This window comes from Zootoca vivipara, chromosome Z2, assembly GCF_965207765.1.
Source record: "Zootoca vivipara chromosome Z2, rZooViv2.hap1.1, whole genome shotgun sequence".
NCBI classification, from domain to species: Eukaryota; Metazoa; Chordata; class Lepidosauria; order Squamata; family Lacertidae; genus Zootoca; species Zootoca vivipara.
Genome location: NC_142585.1, coordinates 18,707,646 through 18,729,447, shown reverse-complemented (window position 1 = coordinate 18,729,447; position 21,802 = coordinate 18,707,646). Strand labels below are relative to the sequence as shown.

The window sequence follows — 21,802 nt, the reverse complement described above, 5'->3', positions numbered from 1 at the left end:
AAGGCAACACAACACACCAAATGAATTCCAATACCTTCATTGAGATCAGAGGAGCACACCAAAGCTTCAAGGCAGCCAGGACCATCCTGCTCCCTGGAGCAATTTGACACAGTACATTAGAAAATATAACCCAAACAAGATGGTTGCAACACTTGAGATTTGGTCAGTAATTGGGGAAATACAGGAGTAGCCTCTACCTTTGCCTCAAGGAAGTAGGGCAGCACTGGCAAGGCATCAAGCAAAGATTGTTGGAGGTGCATTTGCCTATTCCTGGCTCCCACCATGCCCAGTGGGGGAAATAAGGAAGCTACATGGACCACACCACCATGCTAGAAGAGGAACCACCTTTCTCCCAGTCATTGCAGGGCACTTGCTAAACACACTGATTCTACCCCTGCAGATGAAGAGAGCACAAACTTGGCCAGAGTGCTTCACTACTTAGAAACACAGTGGGAAGAACTGGTGGTGTGACTGTCCTAAGCCAAGTGGGAATACACTGAGATATAACCTCTCACAGCTGCAGACCATCAGGGAGAGAAGGTGAGAGGAAGATAAGCTTCTCCGCTGCCCTGACTTGAACAGCTAGCTAAATCTTAGGGATAGGCTAAGCAATGCTCTGCTCCCACCTCAGAGATGCTGTACATTGCACTTTGGATAGGGTCTACTCAGTGACAGCTGAACTTAGAATTGCATGATGCAGGAAGGCTAGTTTTTCAGGGAGTGAGGGTTCCAGCTAGTTTTCTCGCCCATGTAATTGGCTTCTTATGCGGAGAGGGAGTATTAAAAAAGGAGCATGTCCCTACCAACAGTCTGACCAGCAATCACAAAATCATCCTATGGTGAAGAATCCTGATGGTGTGCAGTTAAGCTGTATGAGTCTTGCTTGAAATGGCACTGAAGGCTACTCCCCCTGCCCGCCCCAAACATACTACCACTCATTCAGAGCCCTTTTTTTGGCAACTCCCCTCCACTTATAAACAAGGAGGGATTGGGAGGCACAAGAAGGTCTGGACAGAGCAATTACCATTTAGCAAGATAATACAAAGAGCATCACTCAACACTGGGTCAACCGAGCTGAAGAGCACCAGGTGATTTATGGGCCACAAGGAAGTAATGGAACAGGGGCACACCTCCTATGCCTGTAGAGTAGTATCCTTTCCAATGCCACTGGCTCTTTTGCTCCCAAGTCACTTTACCACCTTGTGGTCCGCCCTGCCCCTTCAGTAGCCCTGACTGAGATGCTTAGCAGAATGGAGAGGTCAGCTTTTACCAATGCTACCTCAGAAGACTGGAATGGTAGGGAGGAGGGACCAGGAAGACATACTAACTGGGAGAAAAGAGGAAAGAGAAAAACGTACCAGAGTTTCAATATCTAGACAAATAGAGGGAGTTGGGGGGGCAAGGACAAGCTAGAGCTCCCCTGGCTGGTTGTTTGATGATTTAGGACCACTTGGGGTTCAGAGGTACCATATGGCACAGTCTGGCAGGGAACATTTGGGAAGGAGCGCTACGTAGAAACCTGGTCGTCTATGTTCCCATTATCAACTTGGCTCTGCTGACTGATGAGTTCAGCCAACATAAAATACTGCAGCCACAGGTAGACAAACAGTACAGAAAGGTGCCATCAGCTCCATCTTTTTCCCAGCTGGCGTCACGCTTCAACGATGTCAGGCTAGAGAGGCACTCACTTAGTAGTGTTAAGAGACCAAAGACAAAGGAAGTGGGCCTGCCCTAGGCAGCAGCAATTTCCTTTTGAGGGGGGAAGGGTCCCTCAGCAGCATAGTGGGTGCTCAGCATCCATTAGAAAGGGGAGTGCTGGCACTCATCAGTCTGTAGACACAGGTTACAACCACTGGTGAACAAACAGCTAAAGGGAACGGCAAGGCCACTGTCCTGCCAAGCTGTTCCCTGCCCTGGTCCTCTTCACAAGGAGTGTGCCAAACAAAAACAGTGTTCATGTCCACTTTGAAGGCTAGTGCGTTGTCTGCTCGTGATCCAGGGATGGAACAGATGGTTCTGCTGCAGAAGGGGGCTGCGCTGTTTCCTGTGGCACCTTGCCTGTTGGCACAGGGAGCTGGAGAGGAGAAAGGAAAAAAGAGGGAGAAGAGAATGAAGGGTGAGTCACAGCAGAGTATTAAAAAAAAATCTATTTCAGAAGGAAAACTGGCAATTCCTGGAGGTTTCTTTTAGGGCTGCATAGCAGAAATCACACACACACACACACACACACACACACACACACCGAGAAAACCCCAACCAAACTGCCTGCTCATGGCCATCAGGAGATTGCAGAGCTGCTTACTGAGTACATTCAAAGCAAGCTGGCATCTACCACACTTACCACACTCTCCTCTGGGATGGCACTGTCACCACTGGTTTCCTGGGCACCTGGTTTTTCTGTGGTCCCATCTTCTTGAGTGTTGGGCTCTGGTCCAGCACTGCTTTCAAGGGCAGCACTCTCCTGCTGCAAGATGCCTCGCCTATCCAGCACACTACAAGGAAAGGATGCAGTGAGGTGAATCAAGAATAGTAGTATACATTTTTGATCTTTTTAAAACATTTTATTGTGTTTTAATAAGTGGAACCTGGATCATTAGGATGAATAGGTCTATGCTTGTTTTTTTAATTATCCCGCCCCTATGTTTGTAGCTGTTCTTATTTCTTTGTGTAATATGCCTTGAGTCCCTTTCAGGGAAAAGGGTGAGATATAAATTAATAATAATAACAGTAATAGTAATAATAATATTGGGTCACTGTTGCACCAATCTCAGTTGCTCTCAGCAAGCCCTCACCTACTAGGAAGAACCAGCTGCACAAATATAAGATGGGGGACACCTAGCTTACTAGCAGTACATGTGAAAAAGATCTTAGGAGTCTTAGTGGACCACAAGCTTAACATGAGTCAACAGTGTGATGCAGCAGCAAAAAAGTGAATGTTATTCTAGGCTGCATCAACAGAAGTATAATGTCCAGGACAAGGGAAGTAATAGTACCTTGCTATTCTGCCTTGGTCAGACCACACCTGGAATACTGTGCCCTGTTCTGGGCGCCAACAGTTTAAGATATTGACAAGCTAGAATGTGTGCAGACGAGGGCAACCAAAATGACCAAGGGTCTGGAAACCAAGCCTATTGAGGAACAGTTGAAGGAGCTGTGTATGTTCAGCCTGGAAAAGATGAGATATGAGAGCCATCTTCAAGGATCTAAAGGGCTGTCTGTCACATAGAAGGTGGATCAAAAGCTTGTATTTTCCTCCTCTGGAGGGTAGCACTTGAACCAATGGCTTCAAGTTACAAGGAAGGAGATTCTGACTAAACATCAGGAAGAATAACGATAAGAGCTATTTGACAATGGAACTGTCTCCCTCAGAAGGTTGTGGACTCTCCTTTCTTTGAGGTTTTTAAGCAGAGGTTGGCTGGGCTATCTGTTGGATACTTTAGCTGAGATTCCTGCATTGCAAGTGGGTTGAACTAGGTGATCCTTGGAGTCATTCTTCCAACTCTGATTCTATGATAACCACTGACGGTGTGGCTCTGCCTGTCATTAATTCTAGCTCAACCTACCACTGGCTTTAATGATATGCAGTTCAAATTGAACCATTTGATTAGATAAACAAACATAGAAAGCTTGAGACATGCTTTCCTTGTTCCACTAGGAAGAGTAGGAAGGAACTAGCCCAATGAAGCAATAGCAATGTAAGCTGCCTTATCCATTTCTCTGGAATGTAATACTTCACACACACACCGCACCCCCTAGACTAATATACATATCAGAACATGATTAGCTGTCCAATTTTGCACTCCTTTGAATTTTATGGTGCTTGAACTAAACAGCCACCACAAAGTACCAAAACCCACAATAAAATAATGTGTACTTAGAAATAAAATAAGTTGTTAGAATGTATTTCAAAAACATGTATTTAAGTACTATGCAATTATGGGTTTTTTTAATGACATTCATATGGAAAGTGAATGGAACAGATGTATAAATCAACACATGCAGAACTGACATGAGCCTGTGGCCCTGTTGTTAAAACTCCAGCTTCCATCAGACTTAGCCACCACACCCGAGGGACACAGAATGAGGAGGGCAGTAATCCCACAATGCCTGAACGAACACAAGTTCCCTATGCCAGATGTAATAAACTATAACGTGATCAGCTTTTGTGCATGTGTCTGTAAAAGTATCCTCAGCCATATGCCTCAAATAGGAGCATAGTTGCTATCAGTTCTACAGATTAGTAGAAAGAAATGTTTCTGCCATTCTAACTGGTTGTTTTAGTTATTTGTTTTATCTGCTCTTATTTTATATTACTGCACTGATGGATATTACTTGTAAATTGAGTTATTGTACCCCACTCTGGGAAGGGACCCAGGTGGCGCTGTGGTTAAACCACTGAGCCTAGGGCTTGCTGATCAGAAGGTCGGCGGTTCGAATCCCTGTGACGGGGTGAGCTCCCGTTGCTTGGTCCCAGCTCCTGCCAACCTAGCAGTTCGAAAGCACGTCAAAATGCAAGTAGATAAATAGGAACCGCTACAGCGGGAAGGTAAACGGCGTTTCCATGTGCTGCTCTGGTTTGCCAGAAGCGGCTTTGTCATGCTGGCCACATGACCTGGAAGCTATATGCCGGCTCCCTCGGCCAATAATGCGAGATGAGCGCGCAACCCCAGAGTCGGTCACGACTGGACCTAATGGTCAGGGGTCCCTTTACCTTTACCCCACTCTGGGATCACTTGTGATTAAAGGTGGGCCAAGAATATATTTAAAATAAATTAAATTAAATGGACTGGAAGCAGATGGATCTCTCCATCTCTCCTTGTGACCTCAACCTGAAGCAAGACTGGGAGATGGAAACAGGAGGAATTAAAATATGGAGCTGGTAGTCAAGGAGGAAGATTATCCCACCCAATTCCCAGAAGCTGCAGAAAATGCCATTAGTCTCTCGTCACTTAGATGCACATGAGGGCCTTTAGTCCAAGCACCCCATACCCTACTATGTCCAGCACTATTCTCAAAGGCATAATGTAATATCCAAGCCCAAATCAGACCATTACCTGGGAGGCAGAGGGCCACACAAGACCTCACAGCAGTTCTTCATAATGTTGCCATGGCTATAGGGATTCTGCACACGGTTCTTCCCTGTCCAGGAACCTTTGATCTGAAAGAACAGCAAGAGGTGGAAGGAAGACCAAACAGCGAAATTAGCACTCATCTACATGATAACAGACACACACCCAGACCCAAAAAGCACCTGTCTTGTTATCCTGATTCTCCCTCTCCCCTTACGCTTCTCTAAGAGGATGGTCCCTGCTACTTTCTTAATTACTTTGGTCACAATAGAAGCCTTCCTCATTTACAGAGCAGATTTGCTCCCAGAACATGGGCACAGCCGGGGGTGAGGGTGGTGCAGCTGCCCCCATCATATAAATAAATAAAAATACTTAACTGACCAATCACATCACAGATAACTCAGTTCTGCCCCCCCAAGCCTCCCCTCCACCCCCGCTAACATAAATCCTGGCTATGTCCATGTCCCAGAATCTGGTACGTCACTGAAAGACTCGACAAACTGTTGTCCAGCAAAACTTTTATCTTGCCTATTAATCTGCACTTGAGAAAGTTTCTTCCTGTTTGGTAGGCTCTGGAGGCTATGACTGAAAGAGAGGCTCCCAAAGTAGAGAAGCCAGAGCTGCACCTTCCCGCCCACCTCTAAAACATTTCAGAAAGAACTAGAGATTTAAAAACAAAATAAAAGAAAGGTTCTGCAATGTTATTTGAAGGAATCCGATTAGTTCAAATCCATCCAAGAGATGTTTTGGACCATGTTCTGATGGTATTTAACCACTCCTGCCCATCAGGATTCCCAACCCATGTTTTCATTTAGCAGCATTCCTACAAAGAGTGTGAAGAGTCACATATGAAGCTGGAAGGCTGCTTGCTGGAAGGCTTGTATCTTTGTATTGATACTCACATCTTCGTTAGTTGTCTGGTTCAGCGCTACCAGAAAAGTGTGGAAGCCAGTTAAACCCACCACAGACCAAAGTGTGAAGAAGCAGATCAAAACCTCCAGGACTGTGAGCAGCTGAGTTAGGGAACAAGAACTGCACTACAGGTGACTTAGCTTCCCCCCACATTGCAGATAACCCCACCCTGATGCCCCTCCATTGGAATAAAGATGGAGATGGTCTCTCTCATTCTCCTCCTGCAACAGGCAGGTTAGAGACAGCTTAAGCAGAAGCAAAAAGGATATGTCCCTGGGGTTTCTTTCAGAGTATTCAAAAAGCCAATCTTCAGGGATTCTATGTGAAAGTAGAAAAGTTAGTTAAGTCTACAGATGCCAAACAAACCAGGAAGAGCAGGGACTGTTTCCCAATATAACCACCCACTTCCCAAGTGCTCTTTCAATCACCAGCAACACAGCCCCTCTTCTCCTCCACCCCCCCGCCAAAAACATAGACTCACTCAGGGCAACGTAGACAATGTTGAAGGAGAAGATGTAGATTGTGAGAAGAGACAAGGAGAGGATGAAGAGGTAGAAGTAACGATAGTTCCTCTTTCCCACGCAGTTGCCCACCCAGGGGCAATGATGATCAAACCGCTCTGCAAGAGCCAGACAAGCACATCAGCAGAGCCAAAGCTGTACCTCTCCACCCTAGCCGTATAACTCTCAGCAGTAAGTCAGTACATACATATATAAATATATATGTATTTGAATTCCACTAACATGGCAAAGATACATTGCAATTTCCTGTACTAAGTTGCTAAAGGACAGATTCACACACCCATTTTTGGGGTGGGAGAACTGCCAACGAGCAACTTTTCCCTTTAGAACTCACATGGTAAAAACTGCCCTTTTGTAAGGAGGCTTTTGTTATTATATCCAAAGTGGCCACATCCCAGAAAAAATACACTTCTTTTCAAACCTTTCACAGGTATAGAACAAGCAGTTTTACCACATGGTGTGTTTTTTTTGGCGGGGGGAGGGGATTGGTGTAGGGCAATGCCTCCTCCCTCTGAATCTGTGACAACTCTTAAACACAACTGCTGATGCACTAATCTCAGGAAGAGGTAACCTAACCTTGCTATTGGGTAGGTTCCAGATCACAGCACACCCAGACTGCTGGATGATTGTTTAGGCACCAAGAACAAAAACTGAAAATATAAAAAAAACTGAGAATGCTTTTATGTAACAAATCAAGTTCCTAGCCTTTATGGCTAAAGGTGTGGAGACCATGCCTGGTCAAATTTTACATATCATAAAGGTGGAAATTCAGTGTTCCTTCTGTGACTAACAGACACAGAAATGAGCCATTTACAGCAGGGAGCTTCTTTATTTGTAGTAAATATACAACCGTTTTCTTGTGACCTCTGTCACAGATTATCAGGAGAACTCCTTTATTAAGCTTCTTTTTCAACCACATAGTCCCACTACTCACCCACACAGTTGTCACAGATGCTGCAGTGCGAGGCACGAGGTGGACGGAAGATCTTGCATGTGTAGCAGTACTTCAGCTTCACTATCTGGTTATTGATCTGAAAGTTTTTAATACGTGGGGGTGGCCGCTGGCCTGGAGGCACGGTCCCATTGGTTGCCTCTGCAAATGAAAACCAGTTTGAATAAGGCAGGGGTGGCTATCAGTTGCAGTCAAACGTCTGAGAGCTGTATGCCAGGGTAAAAGTGAAAGTGGGCACTACCATTCTACACTCTCTCACACGGCATAATCACCATAATCACTATTACAGTACATTTCACTGTCTCTTTGGAGACAGTGGTTTTCTTCATAATTTTATTCCCCATCACAGGGATGGGCTGGGAGGAAGCAAAGGCACTTCTTCCTGCTATTGCCAGTGTTTATTCTTCCCCTTGTGCTCTTGCTAATGGCTTAGAGGTGCTCAGGAAACAGGAAGGAGCACTTCCTGTTTCCAGAGCACTCTGATGTCATAGCAAAGGCAGTGCACAAAGGGAGGGAAAGGTGCATTTACAGGGGGGCTGAAAAGCCACTTTGGAGAGCTTGGCAGGCCTGATTAAGCCCATGGGTCCAGCACCCTGGTATGCAGCATAAGGTAAGTGTTGTGCACCCATATCTCTAGACAGGACCCTACCCTTTCAGACCCTTCATCATCCAGGAGCAGTGGGGGAATGCTTTCCATACCTGCAGACTCAAATGGTTAAACTGTGCTTGGATGGTTTGAAGAAGGCACCACCCAACAGGCTGGAACTATGTTTGGAAAGCTTGAGGAAAATGCCACCCACTCACCAATCTCCATTTCAATGAAAGCTGCCTCATCAGGCAAGGCTCGAGGAATCACTCCTGGGTCACTGAAGCTTGTACGCAGGAGTGTAGCCATTGCAAATAGGAAGAGAACAGCTCCAAAAACAGGGATAGTTGGGGACAGATGGACAGCAAGATAGCGACACCTGCAATGAGAGAAAAGCCCATAGCAACTGAAATTAGACACAAAGCCTGTTGTGTGCCAAATTACAGTGCCTCCCCCCAAAAAACCCTAATATAATTGCTTTAAAATGTTGCCCTTTGACTTCATGTCTCCTTGATGCTCAGAGGCAGTGAGGCATGAAAAAAAGACCTTGTACCAATAGAATCAGGAATAAAGCAAACACCATGGATTTCCCAAGTCCCCTGGCTGGCAGGTAAAGGTAAAGGAACCCCTGACCATTGGGTCCAGTCATGACAGACTCTGGGGTTGCGGCGCTTATCTCACATTATTGGCCATGGGAGCCAGCGTACAGCTTCCAGGTCATGTGGCCAGCATGACAAAGCCGCTTCTGGCGAACCAGAGCAGCACACGGAAATGCCGTTTACCTTCCCACTGTAGCGGTATCTATTTATCTACTTGCACTTTGACGTGCTTTCGAACTGCTAGGTTGGCAGGAGCTGGGCCTGAGATGGAGGGTAGAAATTGATATTTGCTGCAGGTTTCTGTGTTTTTATTTTGAGAACCCCTCTTTTCAAAACAAGATTTTAATTCTGCCATTTTTTTAAAAAAAATAGTCTTCAGTCCCGTTGTTTGTTGACGAGAAGAACTAGGAAAAAGCTGAGCAAATGCTACCGTAGTGAAGTCTGATAATCGAACAAAGTCTACACAGCACACTTTGGGGCCTTCTCATATAGCTATGATTGAAAGTTAATGTTTGAAAGCATTTATCTGCCCCAGGAAGCACTGAAATCAAAGGGCAGTCTTTTAAAAGGCAAGACCCTGGCAAAAAACACTTGTTTGCACAATGCTTTTGAACAGCCCTCAAGTAAAATATATTTGCATCCATAATACAGGGTGGACTTTCCATTCTAGCATCTGAGCCTTGTGGGTAGCAAAATACAGGGAACTCAAACAGCAATTACTTTTAGAGATGCAAATGGGGTAGAAGGGGGAGGAGAAAATTCCTGTATGAGAATAGGCACACTGTACCATTTTCTATCAGCTAATGACATGACACCCATTTCCAACCACCACCTGGGATTTTATTTCCATTTTATATCCCACCTTCTTCCAGTCAGACCTGAAGGTGATGTGGAGATGGTTCCTGGATGTTGGAAGCTGTCTTATACAGTCAGATCAACAGTCTAATTCAGTATTGTCTACACACTAACAGGCAGTAGCTCTCCAGGGTTTCAGACAGGAAGTCTTTCCCAGGTCTACCTGGTAGGACTGAGCCTGGGATGTTCTGGCTGCAAAAGATGTACAGTATCCCACCCAAGTGCTGATTGGACTGGGACCACCAGTTTACTTTCAGAATGGTTGCTACAACATGCACCTCTGCATCACCATCCTGGCCTTTTACGATTAAAAAAAAGGACAGGAAGCGGGGATCTGCAGAGCATCACCATGTCTATCCTATGCCTATCTAAACTATGTTCCTGCCCGAAAGGGCAATACCACTAAGACAACTGTGGCTGGTAAACTGTGGTAGGAAAATCTAGCAAGAACAAGAGAAAGAAAGGAGAGGGGGAGACAACCCCTTTCCTGCAGCAAAAGCAGGAAGTGGGATGCTGACAGTAGCTCTGCGGAGCTGGAGCCAGCAGGGAACAACCTCTGCATGGAGCACAACCTATGAAGAACAGCTGACTCTCTGGCACTGCTGAAGCCTTCTCTTCTTCCCCCCTGCCTTGTTTTCTCTTTTTACACACACACTCCTATTGAATTAATATCTAACAAGAAATGCTGTGACACCATTTCCAAGTTTCTACCTCTGGTTTAACAGTTCACTGATATGACAAGACCCCTCAATTCTGTATTTGGAAGTCAGAATAATTAATCATGGAAGTGTGCACATACTTCTTTTGCACAAATAATTCTGCTTTTATGAATGAGGTGTTTACAACAGTACCCGTTTTAACAATTGTTAGAAGGGAGGGAGGGAAATATAATTGAGATAGGAGTCAACTTGAAAGGTCAAAGTGGCTAATTAACAGCCTTCGGAAATGGAAAACCACTGTAAATGTTCCAGTGCCTCTTGCACCATTTTAGAGTATTTATTTGGAAGAAAATAGATGATCTTACTATTATCAGGGACAAGTCTTTACTGTTTTCAAACCAGCTTATCTGAGGTCTAAATACATGTTACATTATTTACACTTCATAAAAAGTATGTGTTTAAATATGAGCACTTCTTTTTGGAAGAAAAAGTTGTGGCGCCCCAATCCAGATCAGGAACCAGCAGCAGTTTTCTGTTCAAAAACTCCTACCTTTCAGGAGTATACTGGTATGGGCAACCAACCTGGAATGGGGTCTCACAGCTGCTTTCTCCAAAATAAAGGTGGGTCGGTTTTAAACATACTTTAAGAAAGAAGAATGCCATTTGGCCCCAGTCTAGTACTTTAGAAATCAGTAACTTGCACCAGCCACCAGAAATCCACTCCAGCAGCTACATTCTCCCAGCATTCTAATGTTGCTTCACACATATTTTTGGCATTCCAAACATACAGAAGGCTTGTTTCATTACTCATCTGATATGCTCTCTTTAGCGAACTAAAATTAAACTTTCAAAACAAAAACACCACCATATGAACAAGGTCACATGCATCAGCCAGCTAAACTTGTGTCACCATTAAAACAAATCAACTGGAACTGACAGACAGAATTGCCTTCCACGCCCTCATTAGAGAGAATATGGGAAGAACCCCAGAAAGAGGAATCTTTAGCTGAATGTCCAACATGCCCATAAGCCAAACAGAAGCCCCATTTGATAGTGGCTACCAAGTAACAAAAACAGCCCATGCCTCTCCATCCATATACTGAAATTTTCAGTATATGGACCATACTTAAAATATTTCCAACTGGCACCTGGGCAGCTTACAATAATACAAATTCCAACCAACAAATACAGTTAAACACAAAAATAGAAGGAACAGATGAAGTCACAGCAAGAGCAGCAGCAACCACCACCCAAATCCAGCCAAGTGGTGACTTTCCCACCCCGCAATCAATCAATGCTGAAAGCTCATCAGCATCCACAGTGAAATACTTTTCAATGCACTCTTTTGCACTCCAAGCAACCTTCACATTACTAGCAAGCGGGATTGCCAACCACAACCCTTTCAGTGAAAACATGCCTCCAATATCTGAGATCAAATTTTTAGCCAAGGGTATGGAAATTTTGATTTGGAAGCACTAGAAGTTTGGTGGCAGGCAGGGAATATGTTCAAATTCAAAGGGCACTTTAATCATTCATGGAAAAACGAGCAAAAGACTTCAAAAAAACTTATTTGTAGGCAAACTATGACACAGAAGCTTGGTACTTTGACAGGAATTTTGCATACCATCAATTATGAAACTGATCTAGCCAAACCTGCAGGCTCATTGTGCATCACCCTAAAAGAGAATCTCTGTTCTTGGTGTCAAGTAAAAAAAGCCTGTTCTTTGTCACTTCTTGTTCCTATAAGACCTGTTTTTCTACATGTGCACAAGTCACTTAATATATCCAGATCTATTTCACCAGAGATCTCTAGGTAGAATAACTTTAGAAACAAATTGGACAGAATCATGACTCATCAAGAAGACATACACATCCCGTGAATCTCTTGCCAACCCACTAGTTTCCTTGGAAATTCCTCCTCTCCTCTCAGGATATCATATAAGGGTTCTTCCCTATTAAATAATGTTTAGCTTGCCGGGCTTTCCTCCACAAAACCAAACACCAGCCAGTGAGGCAGCACTAGCAAAAGCAACAAGGAAGTCCCACTTGTGAAAGAAGAATCTCCTGGCTACACCATTCCTAAATCAAGGTGTCATTTAACTTCCTCATATGCTCTTCAAATGCAAAAAGGTATTAAGATGCCTACCTGGGAGACTTGAGTTACCTGCCCAACTAGCTCTGGCTCCCTATTGGTTAGAAAGAGTTAAAGGTCATTCCCTCAAAAGAGAGGGAAAGAGCCTTTAAAAAGCTGCCTGCCTTGCAGCTGAGTCCCTCTTTGGGGGGGCGGGGTTGAAGATTGGGATTTCAAAGCCACTGGGAAACTGACCATCCTTGCAGCCTACTCTTAAATATATTAGAAGTATTAGAAGTTTAACCACAGCGCCACCTGGGTCCGTTATCAGAGTAGGAGAAGGCAATTAGAAGCTAGCCCTGATTTTCCCAGCAAGTTGCGTGCAAGTTGAACCATGGAATGCAGAGTACAGTACACTGGCTCAGAACCCTTTTAGAAATTAACTTCTTGTGCATCCTCAGTTTTCCCCTTTGCTTCTGGGGCTGTGGGTGACAAAAAAGGAGGGTGGCAGCAACTATCGGAGAGCAGGACCCAACTGATAACACTGCACAGTTGTTGTGCAGGGTTGGGCAAAGAAGGGGATGTAAGAGGCTCTCCTTTGCATGCCTCCTTTGCCACTATCATAATAGCAAGGCTTAAATAGTCGTGATCAAATTGTACCAGGAAGCAAATGTGTCTTGACACGGTCGCATCGCATTAGCAAAATAGCAAAACACATTACTGAAAACAGACTACGTGGCACACCAACTTTAAATGAATGCCTACTGGGCAGCAAAGAGCAAGTCACACACCCCACTAACACAGCCTTGTGAAGAAGAAGAATGTTGGGGATGATCATTCATCTCCTGTTCCACTTGTCTATGCAGCTTCTTCTCCCTATCTGTTATATACAACTGCTGGGTCATTTGCAGTCAGGAGTGGGTCTGCACTTCTTTCCCATGCAGAAATCCCAAATATGCTGGTTGTGCCAGTGACACACTCTCTCAGCACAGTCTCTCACGCCCCTTTGCTTTAAAATGCCAGTAGCTCTTTGAAAGCTACAGAACCAATACACAACCAGGGGGATTTAAGCTGCTAGTCCCAGGTTTAGGTGCTAATGCTAAGAGGTGTAGCAGTGTCAGCAGGTAATCAATGGCAGATGTGAAGCGAAGTGGCCAGAGCATAGGAACATGGGGGTCTGTTTACCCAAGCTCAAGTGAGCATGGCTACACTAAGATTAAACTGAATGACCGTTTATTTCCCTTTCTCTTTCGCTCGTGCAAGTATTTCCCAAGGAAAAGACACATTTTCAAATATTTAATTCACTGCATCAGGTTTGGAAGAGTCACATTTTGGGAGGCACTCTACAAATAAAAACAGAAAAGCAGATGGTGCATATACAAAACACGACTACACCTTGCTGGGACAAAAGCCAAGTTGCCACATAACAACAATAACAGAGCAAACAGAAGTCATGTCAACAGAATATAATAAAACTTACATTAGATAGTTCTTGTAACTAGAGAGCACACATGCATCCCCAAAAAGAGTCATTGAGAAGCTGACTTTCACCAAAGGATTGTAGCTCTAGGCTAGCACCTGCTCTGCAGGTAGAAGGTCGCAGATTCAGTCCAGGTGTCTGTAGACAGGGCTGGGAGATACCCATCAAAAACCCTAGAGAGCAGCTGTCAAGCCAGTGTAGACAATACTGAGCTGGATCTGTCTGGTGCAGGCATCCCCAAACTCAGCCCTCCAGCTGTTTTGGGACTACAGTTCCCATCATCCCTGACCACTGGTCCTGTTAGCTAGGGATGATGGGAGTTGTAGTCCCAAAACAGCTGGAGGGCCGAGTTTGGGGATGCCTGGTCTGGTGGGTCAGATCATCACCACACCTACCTCCTATAGGCCCAATCTGACAAATGGGTAGGGCCACCATTCTGTCAATCACCTGATGACACAATGCCAAGTAATGCCAGGACTTTAAAACACTATGCAGGACTTTTTACAAGTTTCTTACAAAGAACTCTGACCCATACTTTGAAGCTGCTAAACAGATCAATGGTCTAACACAGTATAACTTATGTTTCTAATCCAAGAATAAATGGATAGAAGTGTCCTGAAATTTCTTCCATAGCCTGAACAAGCCCCTAATTCAGTTTCAGCAGGCAACACAACATTGCTATAGTTAAAACAGCAGCAAATAGGCACTCTTCTTCCCAAAGAGTGACTCAAGTAACAGTCAAATGAATAGTACATTAAGATTTTCAGGAATCTGTGACACTGATTTGACCTCCTTTAGAAGACAGGTTCAAACACTGAACATTCCAGACTTTCTCCACAACTCCATTTCAAAAGTGAAAAGGTTTTTTTAATTTTTTTGTTTTACTTTGACCACAAGAAGGGGAACAAATAACAATAAACCAATTAACCTGACCCCTAAGGTTAGACCAATACAACCGAATCAGCAATAAGTTCCAGGGTATGTACACATTGAATGTACATAGCTGTCCTTGATTTTACCCTTCACCATGTCCTGTTCTCATTTCTGTTATTGTATTTGCGTAAGGAGGTGGTGCCCAGGACCTTAGAGAAACACAAGAAAAATGGTGTGGTATCAAGATTCACACTCTTTTCCCTTTAAAAGCACTCCCCAACATTACAGATCCCTGCACAATCTGCTTTCAAATGTGCATCAGGAAAACAGAATGGCTGGGGGAACCCCGCCAGATGGATGGGGTATAAATAATAAAATTAATATAGTGAGACGGAGCTGCGCAAAGTGCCAGGACCTGGTTACTCCAAAACTTCTTCCTATCCATAGTCAATTATTGTCAAAAACACTTAAATGGTGTGAGGGGCAAGGGATATCGCGAAGCCCCTCCCCTCCTGAGTTCCAGCCCAGCCCCGAGCGAGGCTGAAAAGAGGGAAAGCTCCAGCTCAAGTGGGGAAACAGGAAGTGGTGTCCAAGGCTCTGGCAGGGTAGAAGAGCCATCGTCCCAGGTGGGACAGGAAGGGGGAAGGAAGGGGGGCAGACCAGTCCCCCCAACTCCGGAACTGCGCAGAAAGCGTCGGGGGAAGAGGATGGGTCTCCCCAAGTTGTTATGCTGGCGCAAGACGCGCCAAAAGCCACTTGGAGGTTCTGATTCAAGCTGAACAGATGTGTCTTTGTAAATAGTACTGCCATCAGCACTGTAAATACTCAGCACCAATAAAAGATAAAATGCAGAGCTGTGTAGAGTCGTTACTCTGAAGTAGCCTACTCCGGCCACCGTGACAAATGGCTTGACAAATGTTCAGTGTTCTCAATTAGGGATCTACCTCACCCAAACAAGGATCCATCAAGGAGCATGTGTCACTCAACAAGAAGATGCCAAATCACACAACAGTCAAAGGAGTCTTGGGTGTTCACTGTTTTATCGGAATCTGTTGCTAATTTGGCAATAATTTGCTGGGCACTACTATGGCAGTAGTGATGATCGTCACTCCCAACCCAGGATCAGAGGGAAGCTTCTCACCAGTCAGTGAGGTATAGAAGCTACAGTAGTACATCAAGTACAGTAGTACATCAAGGAAGACCCTGGTTTGAATTCCCATTTGGCAATGAAGGTCACTAGGTCACCTTGAGCCAGTTACCATCTCTTACTGCAGCAACAGGGAACCTCCAGATGTTATTGCATTACAACACCATTACAATTCCCATCATCCTAAACCAATGGCCATGCTTGTTGGCACTGACAGAATTCCAGCATCTGGATGGCCTCACCCCTGTCTTAGCCTAACCTACTTAACAGTGGCACTGAAAATAAAAGTGGTGCTGGAAGAGAACCATGTATATCTTAAGTTTATTGGAGAAAAGGAAGGATTTAAAATATAATAATAAACTCTATTATGCTAGTTCTGAAGCATCAGTTCATATGCTTCCCACAGGTAGCTGGCTCCTAGGGGTAGATCTGCCAACTTGCTTGTATCATGTTCAGAAGTTAAGTCAAAGTAAACATTCAGGCAGATAAACCTGGAAACTCAACATACATGGAATTTGAACATAAGAAGACCCTTCTGGATTAGGCCAATGGCCCATCTAGTACAGCATTCTGCCCACTTGTGATTCACAACTGGTATTTAGAGGAATACTTCCTCAGACAGTGGAGGCAGAACATAGCTATCATAGCTAGTTGCTATTGATAGCCTTATCCTCAGTGAATCTATCTAACTCTCTTTTAAAGCCATCCAGGTTACTGGCCATTAATGACTCCAGTGAGTGGGAGTTTTTAACTTTGCGCTGTGTGAATAAGTACTTTCTTTTATCTGGCCTGAATCTTCCAAGATGGATTAGAAATGCAAGCTTAGTCCTACCTACCCCTCCATCTCATCAGCAAATGCTTGAGTGCTTAGCAAGGTGAGCTGGCAATGATGTGACTGGCAACACACAATCTAGTTTTGTGCAACAGCTGCTGGGTAGAAACTGGATCAATCAGTCTATTATCTGCCAAAATGTCACATGCAGAGCGTCTTAAGGGGCTCATTACAAACGTAAGGTAGCAACATCTCTAAGAAAGAAGGCTGAACCTCTGGCAGCATCCATGATTTCAGGATCTTGATATGACTTCTTGGACATATATATTGATTAAGAAATCAAAGGATCATAACCCTTAAGTGATTGTGTGATTCTAGATTAACCTCTTTGTGTATAATGTATCATCTTTCATTAATTACTGGGGATTATTTCCAAGTAAATGTACATAGGATCAGATCATAATGATGATTTTAGAAGAGACAAATAAAACAAATATGATCATGTTTAGGTTCCAAATCAGAATTCAAGTTTGCTAGTGCAAGAATCTAAGCTGATTCTTGATGAGAGCAGAGTTAAATCTAGCATCCTGCACTGATATAATTACAGTAGTAGGCAGACTTCATGCTTGGCTACATAAAATGTTAATTTCAAAGTTTAGAAGTCTTCACAAACATTGTGCTATATCACAAAAAAATTCCCAGTCTCAATAACTTCTTCTTGATATCGTTTCTTGCAAAGACACATGAATTCAAAACAATCACATCTTAAGAGTTAAAAAAACCAGCACATATTTCCGGAGATGATCCTAATTTCAGCTCTCAACAATGTAATCAAGGTGTAACTATGGGGTTCTTAGCAAGATTATTTCTTATATTTAACTTTTTCTACAAAAATTGGCTCCAAAGTTTACTTACTTACTCTACACTCAGAAATGTCTCTCTTGATGCATACTATAATGCAGTATGGTTTCAATAGCTGATCTAGAAAGCTCCTTCCAGAAAAGCACACTCATTTGTCCTAGGTAAGTGACTAGCCACAAGTTTATTAACCTGGACATTCAACAATCTGAGTAGATAAACTTCAGACCCTCTGTGTTACCAAATGATTCATAAGCTCTAGTGATGAGCTGTTCAGCTAGCAAGCTAACGGTTTTCACAAATGACACTGTAAGCATATTTGGCAGAAACAAACTGAAGTAACATCTTCTGCAATGCCACTTCCTAGTTTACAAGCCATCATAATCAGATCATCTTTTCACAAGCATCTCACACGTATCAAATCCACAATGGCAGCGACAAACCACTAAGAAACAGTATTCATATCTTCGTCATCAACCAAAAAAAAAACCTTTCAGAGATGGTACAGTACTTTATACAGGCTAACAAGGCCTTGTGAATCTAAAGCAGGGTTCCCAAACTAAGGCCCAGGGGCCGAATGCGGCCCAACTGCCTTCTAAATCCGGCCCACGTACGGTCTGGGAATCAGCATGTTTTTATATGAGTAGAATGTGTCCTTTTATTTAAAATGCATCTCTGGGTTATTTGTGGGGCATCGGAATTCGTTAATATTTTTTTTCAAAATATAGTCTGGCCCCCCACAAGGTCTGAGGGACAGTGGACCGGCCCCCTGCTGAAAAAGTTTGCTGACCCCTGACTAAAGGGCCTCACCCTTCTTCACCCCCTTGCATGGGACAAAGACAAAATGACTTCCAATAAATTCACACAAGTTTGAGTTGGCTGGGTCAGTTTATGAAACATAAAAGGATTTTAAAAATAGCAGCATAGTTTCACAAGTACTTCTCAAGACTGATAAAGAAATCTGATTACCAATCTACTCTGCCCTTACAATAGCAGGCAACAGCTCAATATTTCCATCAAATATAGGCTCTTCTAACCGTCAAAGCAACTCAAAAAGTAGAGCCATTCCAACCAACCACAGCCTTGAAAACACCCACACAAGCAAAAGTTTCAACCACTGTGAACTTACTCAAAAGCAAAGAAGAGAGCACAAGTTCCCACAATGAGGAAGAGGGTCAGATAGAAGATGCCTTTCTGACGAGCCATCATGATGCGCCCATCACAACAGAATGTGTTTCTTCCTGGCAGCTTCTCCCATTTCCGTATCACTTTCTTCCTTGCTATCATCACAGACATGGCTGCACCTTCACAGAAGGCAAGACAACTGAGCAACAGTCGATCTCCACACTAGCCACTGGGATTCACACACCATTCTCAGAGATCCAGCCTCAGCCCCTGGAGAGGTAGAAGACAAGGATATTAGTTAGTGTGGTTGTGCACATGACACCTGGATTTTAAAAATTGTCTGAAATATCATTGCTGGGAGCATTTCCTTCCTGGTACACTCAAATCCTACTCCCAAGCTTAAGTCACTCACTGAACAGCACTCTTTTAAATGACATTAAGTGCCTGTCTTATCCAACAGGAAGCACAGAATATGGCTTGTGCCATAACTCTAGTATGAGGAAGGCGTACACATACTCAATGCTTTACAGTTCATCATCGATTGCAATAAAAGAGACCTCACACACACTTATGGCTGGGTGTGTTTCTCAGAATCCTTCCCTATACCACAGCCAGGATAGATGCCAGACAGGTCCCAATAATTGCAATAGATTTGCTCTTTCCCCAATGACTTGCCAGTTTGGATCACAAAGAGCAGAGTCTTAACCTTGTAGAAATAATGTTTGACATTCATTACATTATAGTATGATCTATAATGGCACATGGATTTCCACACGAAATGAACATCAACCATTTTCACACCCTGCATCACACAGACCACAAAACTCTCTATCAGGCAGCTCCTGGACCCAGCCCAGGGTTTATGGCTCATCATGTAAAAAAAAATCTCCCTGGTGTTTTGCCCCAGAATAATCCAGTGACTGAACCTACTCAGTTTCTACAGAGTATTGTCCAACAGCTGTTAAAAATCGCCTTCCCATCTATTTCTTGGTTCCCTGTTGTTGCCCAGCAATAGGAACAGACAACCATGAAGAAAAAAATTCCCTGCTTTCCATCTTGGCTTTACAAATCCTCTCATAGCCTCTCTAAACTAGCCAACAAGGATATGGTCGATACAATATAGGTTTCTTCATGGTGTTCTAGAGGCCACTAAATGTCTGGGATTCTGGACCCAGGCTCAATAATTTAGAACATATTCCTTCCCATTAGAAATCTTGCCACCCTTTGTAGTAGCAACAGGAAAGTAGCAAGGTTTTTTTTGTACAATATTTAATAATCTTTCACGGCGGGTTGATTAATGAAGAGTGAGAATCATTGCACTACAGTGAGTGAGCAGTAGGGAGAAATAACCCAGCCTAGCTAAACAGAAGCGAAGCTTAGGCTCTTATCGATGTGGCATTTGCCTATTCTTCCTTTTCCTTGGTCTTTCAGCACGTGGGAGAGCAGGAGCCTGTTCGGGGAAGGGGAATGTGCGGGGTGGGGAGGGGGGCTATCGATTGTACTGACGCGCCTACCCATGAAAACACTCGAGAATCTGCCTTTCTTTCTTTGGGATTAAAAAGCCCCCGCCCAAGACGCCCGCTTTGTTTATTTTGGTTTCGATTACTACAAGGTCCATCTTTCTTCAGCGGCTCTCTGCCGTCTCCACGTTAAATGTCTGTCGCTCTGCACAGACAATTAAACGTACAAAAAACAATAACAACATGCATTACAAAACTGAACATGATTTCCATTCTCGTCCCACCCCACCCATGCCCACTCCCAACCCGAGCATAACAAAAGCAACCACCATTAGCATGGCTGGTTATTAATACTTGAATAGTAGCAATAGTTTTTATACAATTAATAAAGGGAAGAGGGAAAGCCGAGTAGAGACAACCAGAATAAGACAGACAGACAGACACACACACACACACAACCTTCTCTTACAACCTGGCTCCTGCAACGGGCTCCCCAGACCCACGCGCGGCTGCCGCCCATTGTTTCCAGCTGGGCGCTCCGCGACCTTGCACCATCCGCAAGGATCCCGACGATCGTCCGACACGTGTCTTCCCCAACTCCCACGTGCGGCGCGCGAGAAGAACCACCGCACAATGAACGCAAAAACACACACACACCGCGCTCAGCGGCAGCAATGGGGAGAGAGAAGCCGCGCTCCTGCCGTGCACGGCTACTAGCTCCACTGAGCAGAATGACAGCAAGGGAAGCTCGTGTCGGGGTGACAGGGAAAGGGGCCCACTCGCGGACCACGCCCCACGCCTAACAAAAAGAAAGAGGGGAGGGGGACACCACGCCCACCGCCGCGACTGGGAGCAGGACAAGCCGTTTGTGTGAGGGGCGGAGAGCACAGTGCGCCGTCCTGAGGGAACACCCGGGGCCCCGACCTCACCCGTTCCAGTAACGGGTATGGGGGTGCTTCATTCTCCTCTCCCACGGCTCTAGGTCTTTTTTTCCATTGCCGTTTTCCCCGCTCTTCCTCCCTTCCCTCGCACCGGCTCGCTCGCGTATTTCTGCCCCCTCACCTGCCGCTCAGCGCTACCGGGGCCGAGGCTGGGCTGCGTGCCGCCGAGGCCTTTTCTCTGGCAGATCGGCTGCTTATTGGTTGAGCTGTGCTTCAGCACCGCCTCCCAGCTCAGAGGGGATGACTCGATTGGCTGAGCTGAGGATCGCTCACTCACAATGTGGTGAAGGGAAGAGGGTGAGGCTAAGTTGCTGGGCCTTTTCTCCCTCCCTCCCACCTCACCCATTAGGATCCTGAGTGGGGGACGAGCACTGGTGCGCTTGGCTCAGAGGCCGCTTCCTAAGACCGAGAAAGCGGCTCACCAGCAGCGGGGCGGCAGGTTGTTTACGTCAGGATTATAGTAAAAAAGGGGGGGTTTCCCCTCCTGAGGAGAGGAACTAGGCTTTCCATTGGGCATCTCGTTCTCAAGAACGGCCTGCTATCCTTGGTTCCGCATTTTCACTGGCCGAACCGCACGTCATTAAAAAAAAAACAAGCCACGAGGGGGGCGGAACGGCCTGATGGGCAGGGATGAAGGGCAGGACCCGAAGGGCAGGACCCGTCAATGGATCAAAGGCGGGCATTCACGTGGCTGCTGTTTCGGGCACATCATTGGCCCTTGCTAAGCCCAGCCTTCTGTGGTCTTGTCCAGATCCCAAATGAGGCGTGGTCATGAGCTGGTCACGCCCCCTTATTAAAATAGCCAGCAGTCTCAGGGAAGAAGTCTTAGTACAGTACCTTTTTTGCTCGCTTCCTTTTTAGATTGCAAGGTACGGGTGTCGTTGCACGTATTTGCATGAATTTTAAATAATTAATTAATTGG

The 21,802-nt window shown here is 44.8% G+C and overlaps 1 protein-coding gene across 3 annotated transcripts; it reads right to left on the bottom strand.

Moving 5' to 3' along the window:
• Positions 1-21: 21 nt before the first annotated feature.
• ZDHHC9 (zDHHC palmitoyltransferase 9) lies at positions 22-21,135 on the bottom strand. Of its 3 annotated transcripts, none has more exons than XM_088664553.1 (10): positions 21,002-21,135; positions 18,484-18,749; positions 8,259-8,419; positions 7,437-7,595; positions 6,463-6,600; positions 6,253-6,299; positions 5,972-6,076; positions 5,055-5,158; positions 2,342-2,492; positions 22-2,074 (listed from the first exon to the last, which is right to left on the bottom strand). In XM_088664553.1, the coding sequence occupies exons 2-10, from the start codon at positions 18,648-18,650 to the stop codon at positions 1,973-1,975; spliced, it is 1,134 nt and encodes a 377-aa protein (XP_088520679.1). In that variant the 5' UTR covers positions 18,651-18,749; positions 21,002-21,135; the 3' UTR covers positions 22-1,972. The 3 variants fall into 3 exon arrangements, with proteins under 3 accessions (XP_088520679.1, XP_088520680.1, XP_088520681.1); XM_088664554.1 differs by having other exon boundaries at positions 20,869-21,024; XM_088664555.1 differs by lacking the exon at positions 21,002-21,135 and adding an exon at positions 20,412-20,550.
• Between the last annotated feature and the right edge of the window lie 667 nt (positions 21,136-21,802).

Coding starts and splice junctions, on each gene's coding strand:
- ZDHHC9 (XM_088664553.1), bottom strand. CDS start 18,650: ATGTCTGTGATGATAGCAAGGAAGAAAGTGATACGGAAATGGGAGAAG. Junction 7,596..8,258: donor TTTCATTGAAATGGAGATTG/GTGAGTGGGTGG, acceptor TTTCATTTGCAG/AGGCAACCAATGGGACCGTG. Junction 6,300..6,462: donor CATTGTCTACGTTGCCCTGA/GTGAGTCTATGT, acceptor ACTTTCACATAG/AATCCCTGAAGATTGGCTTT.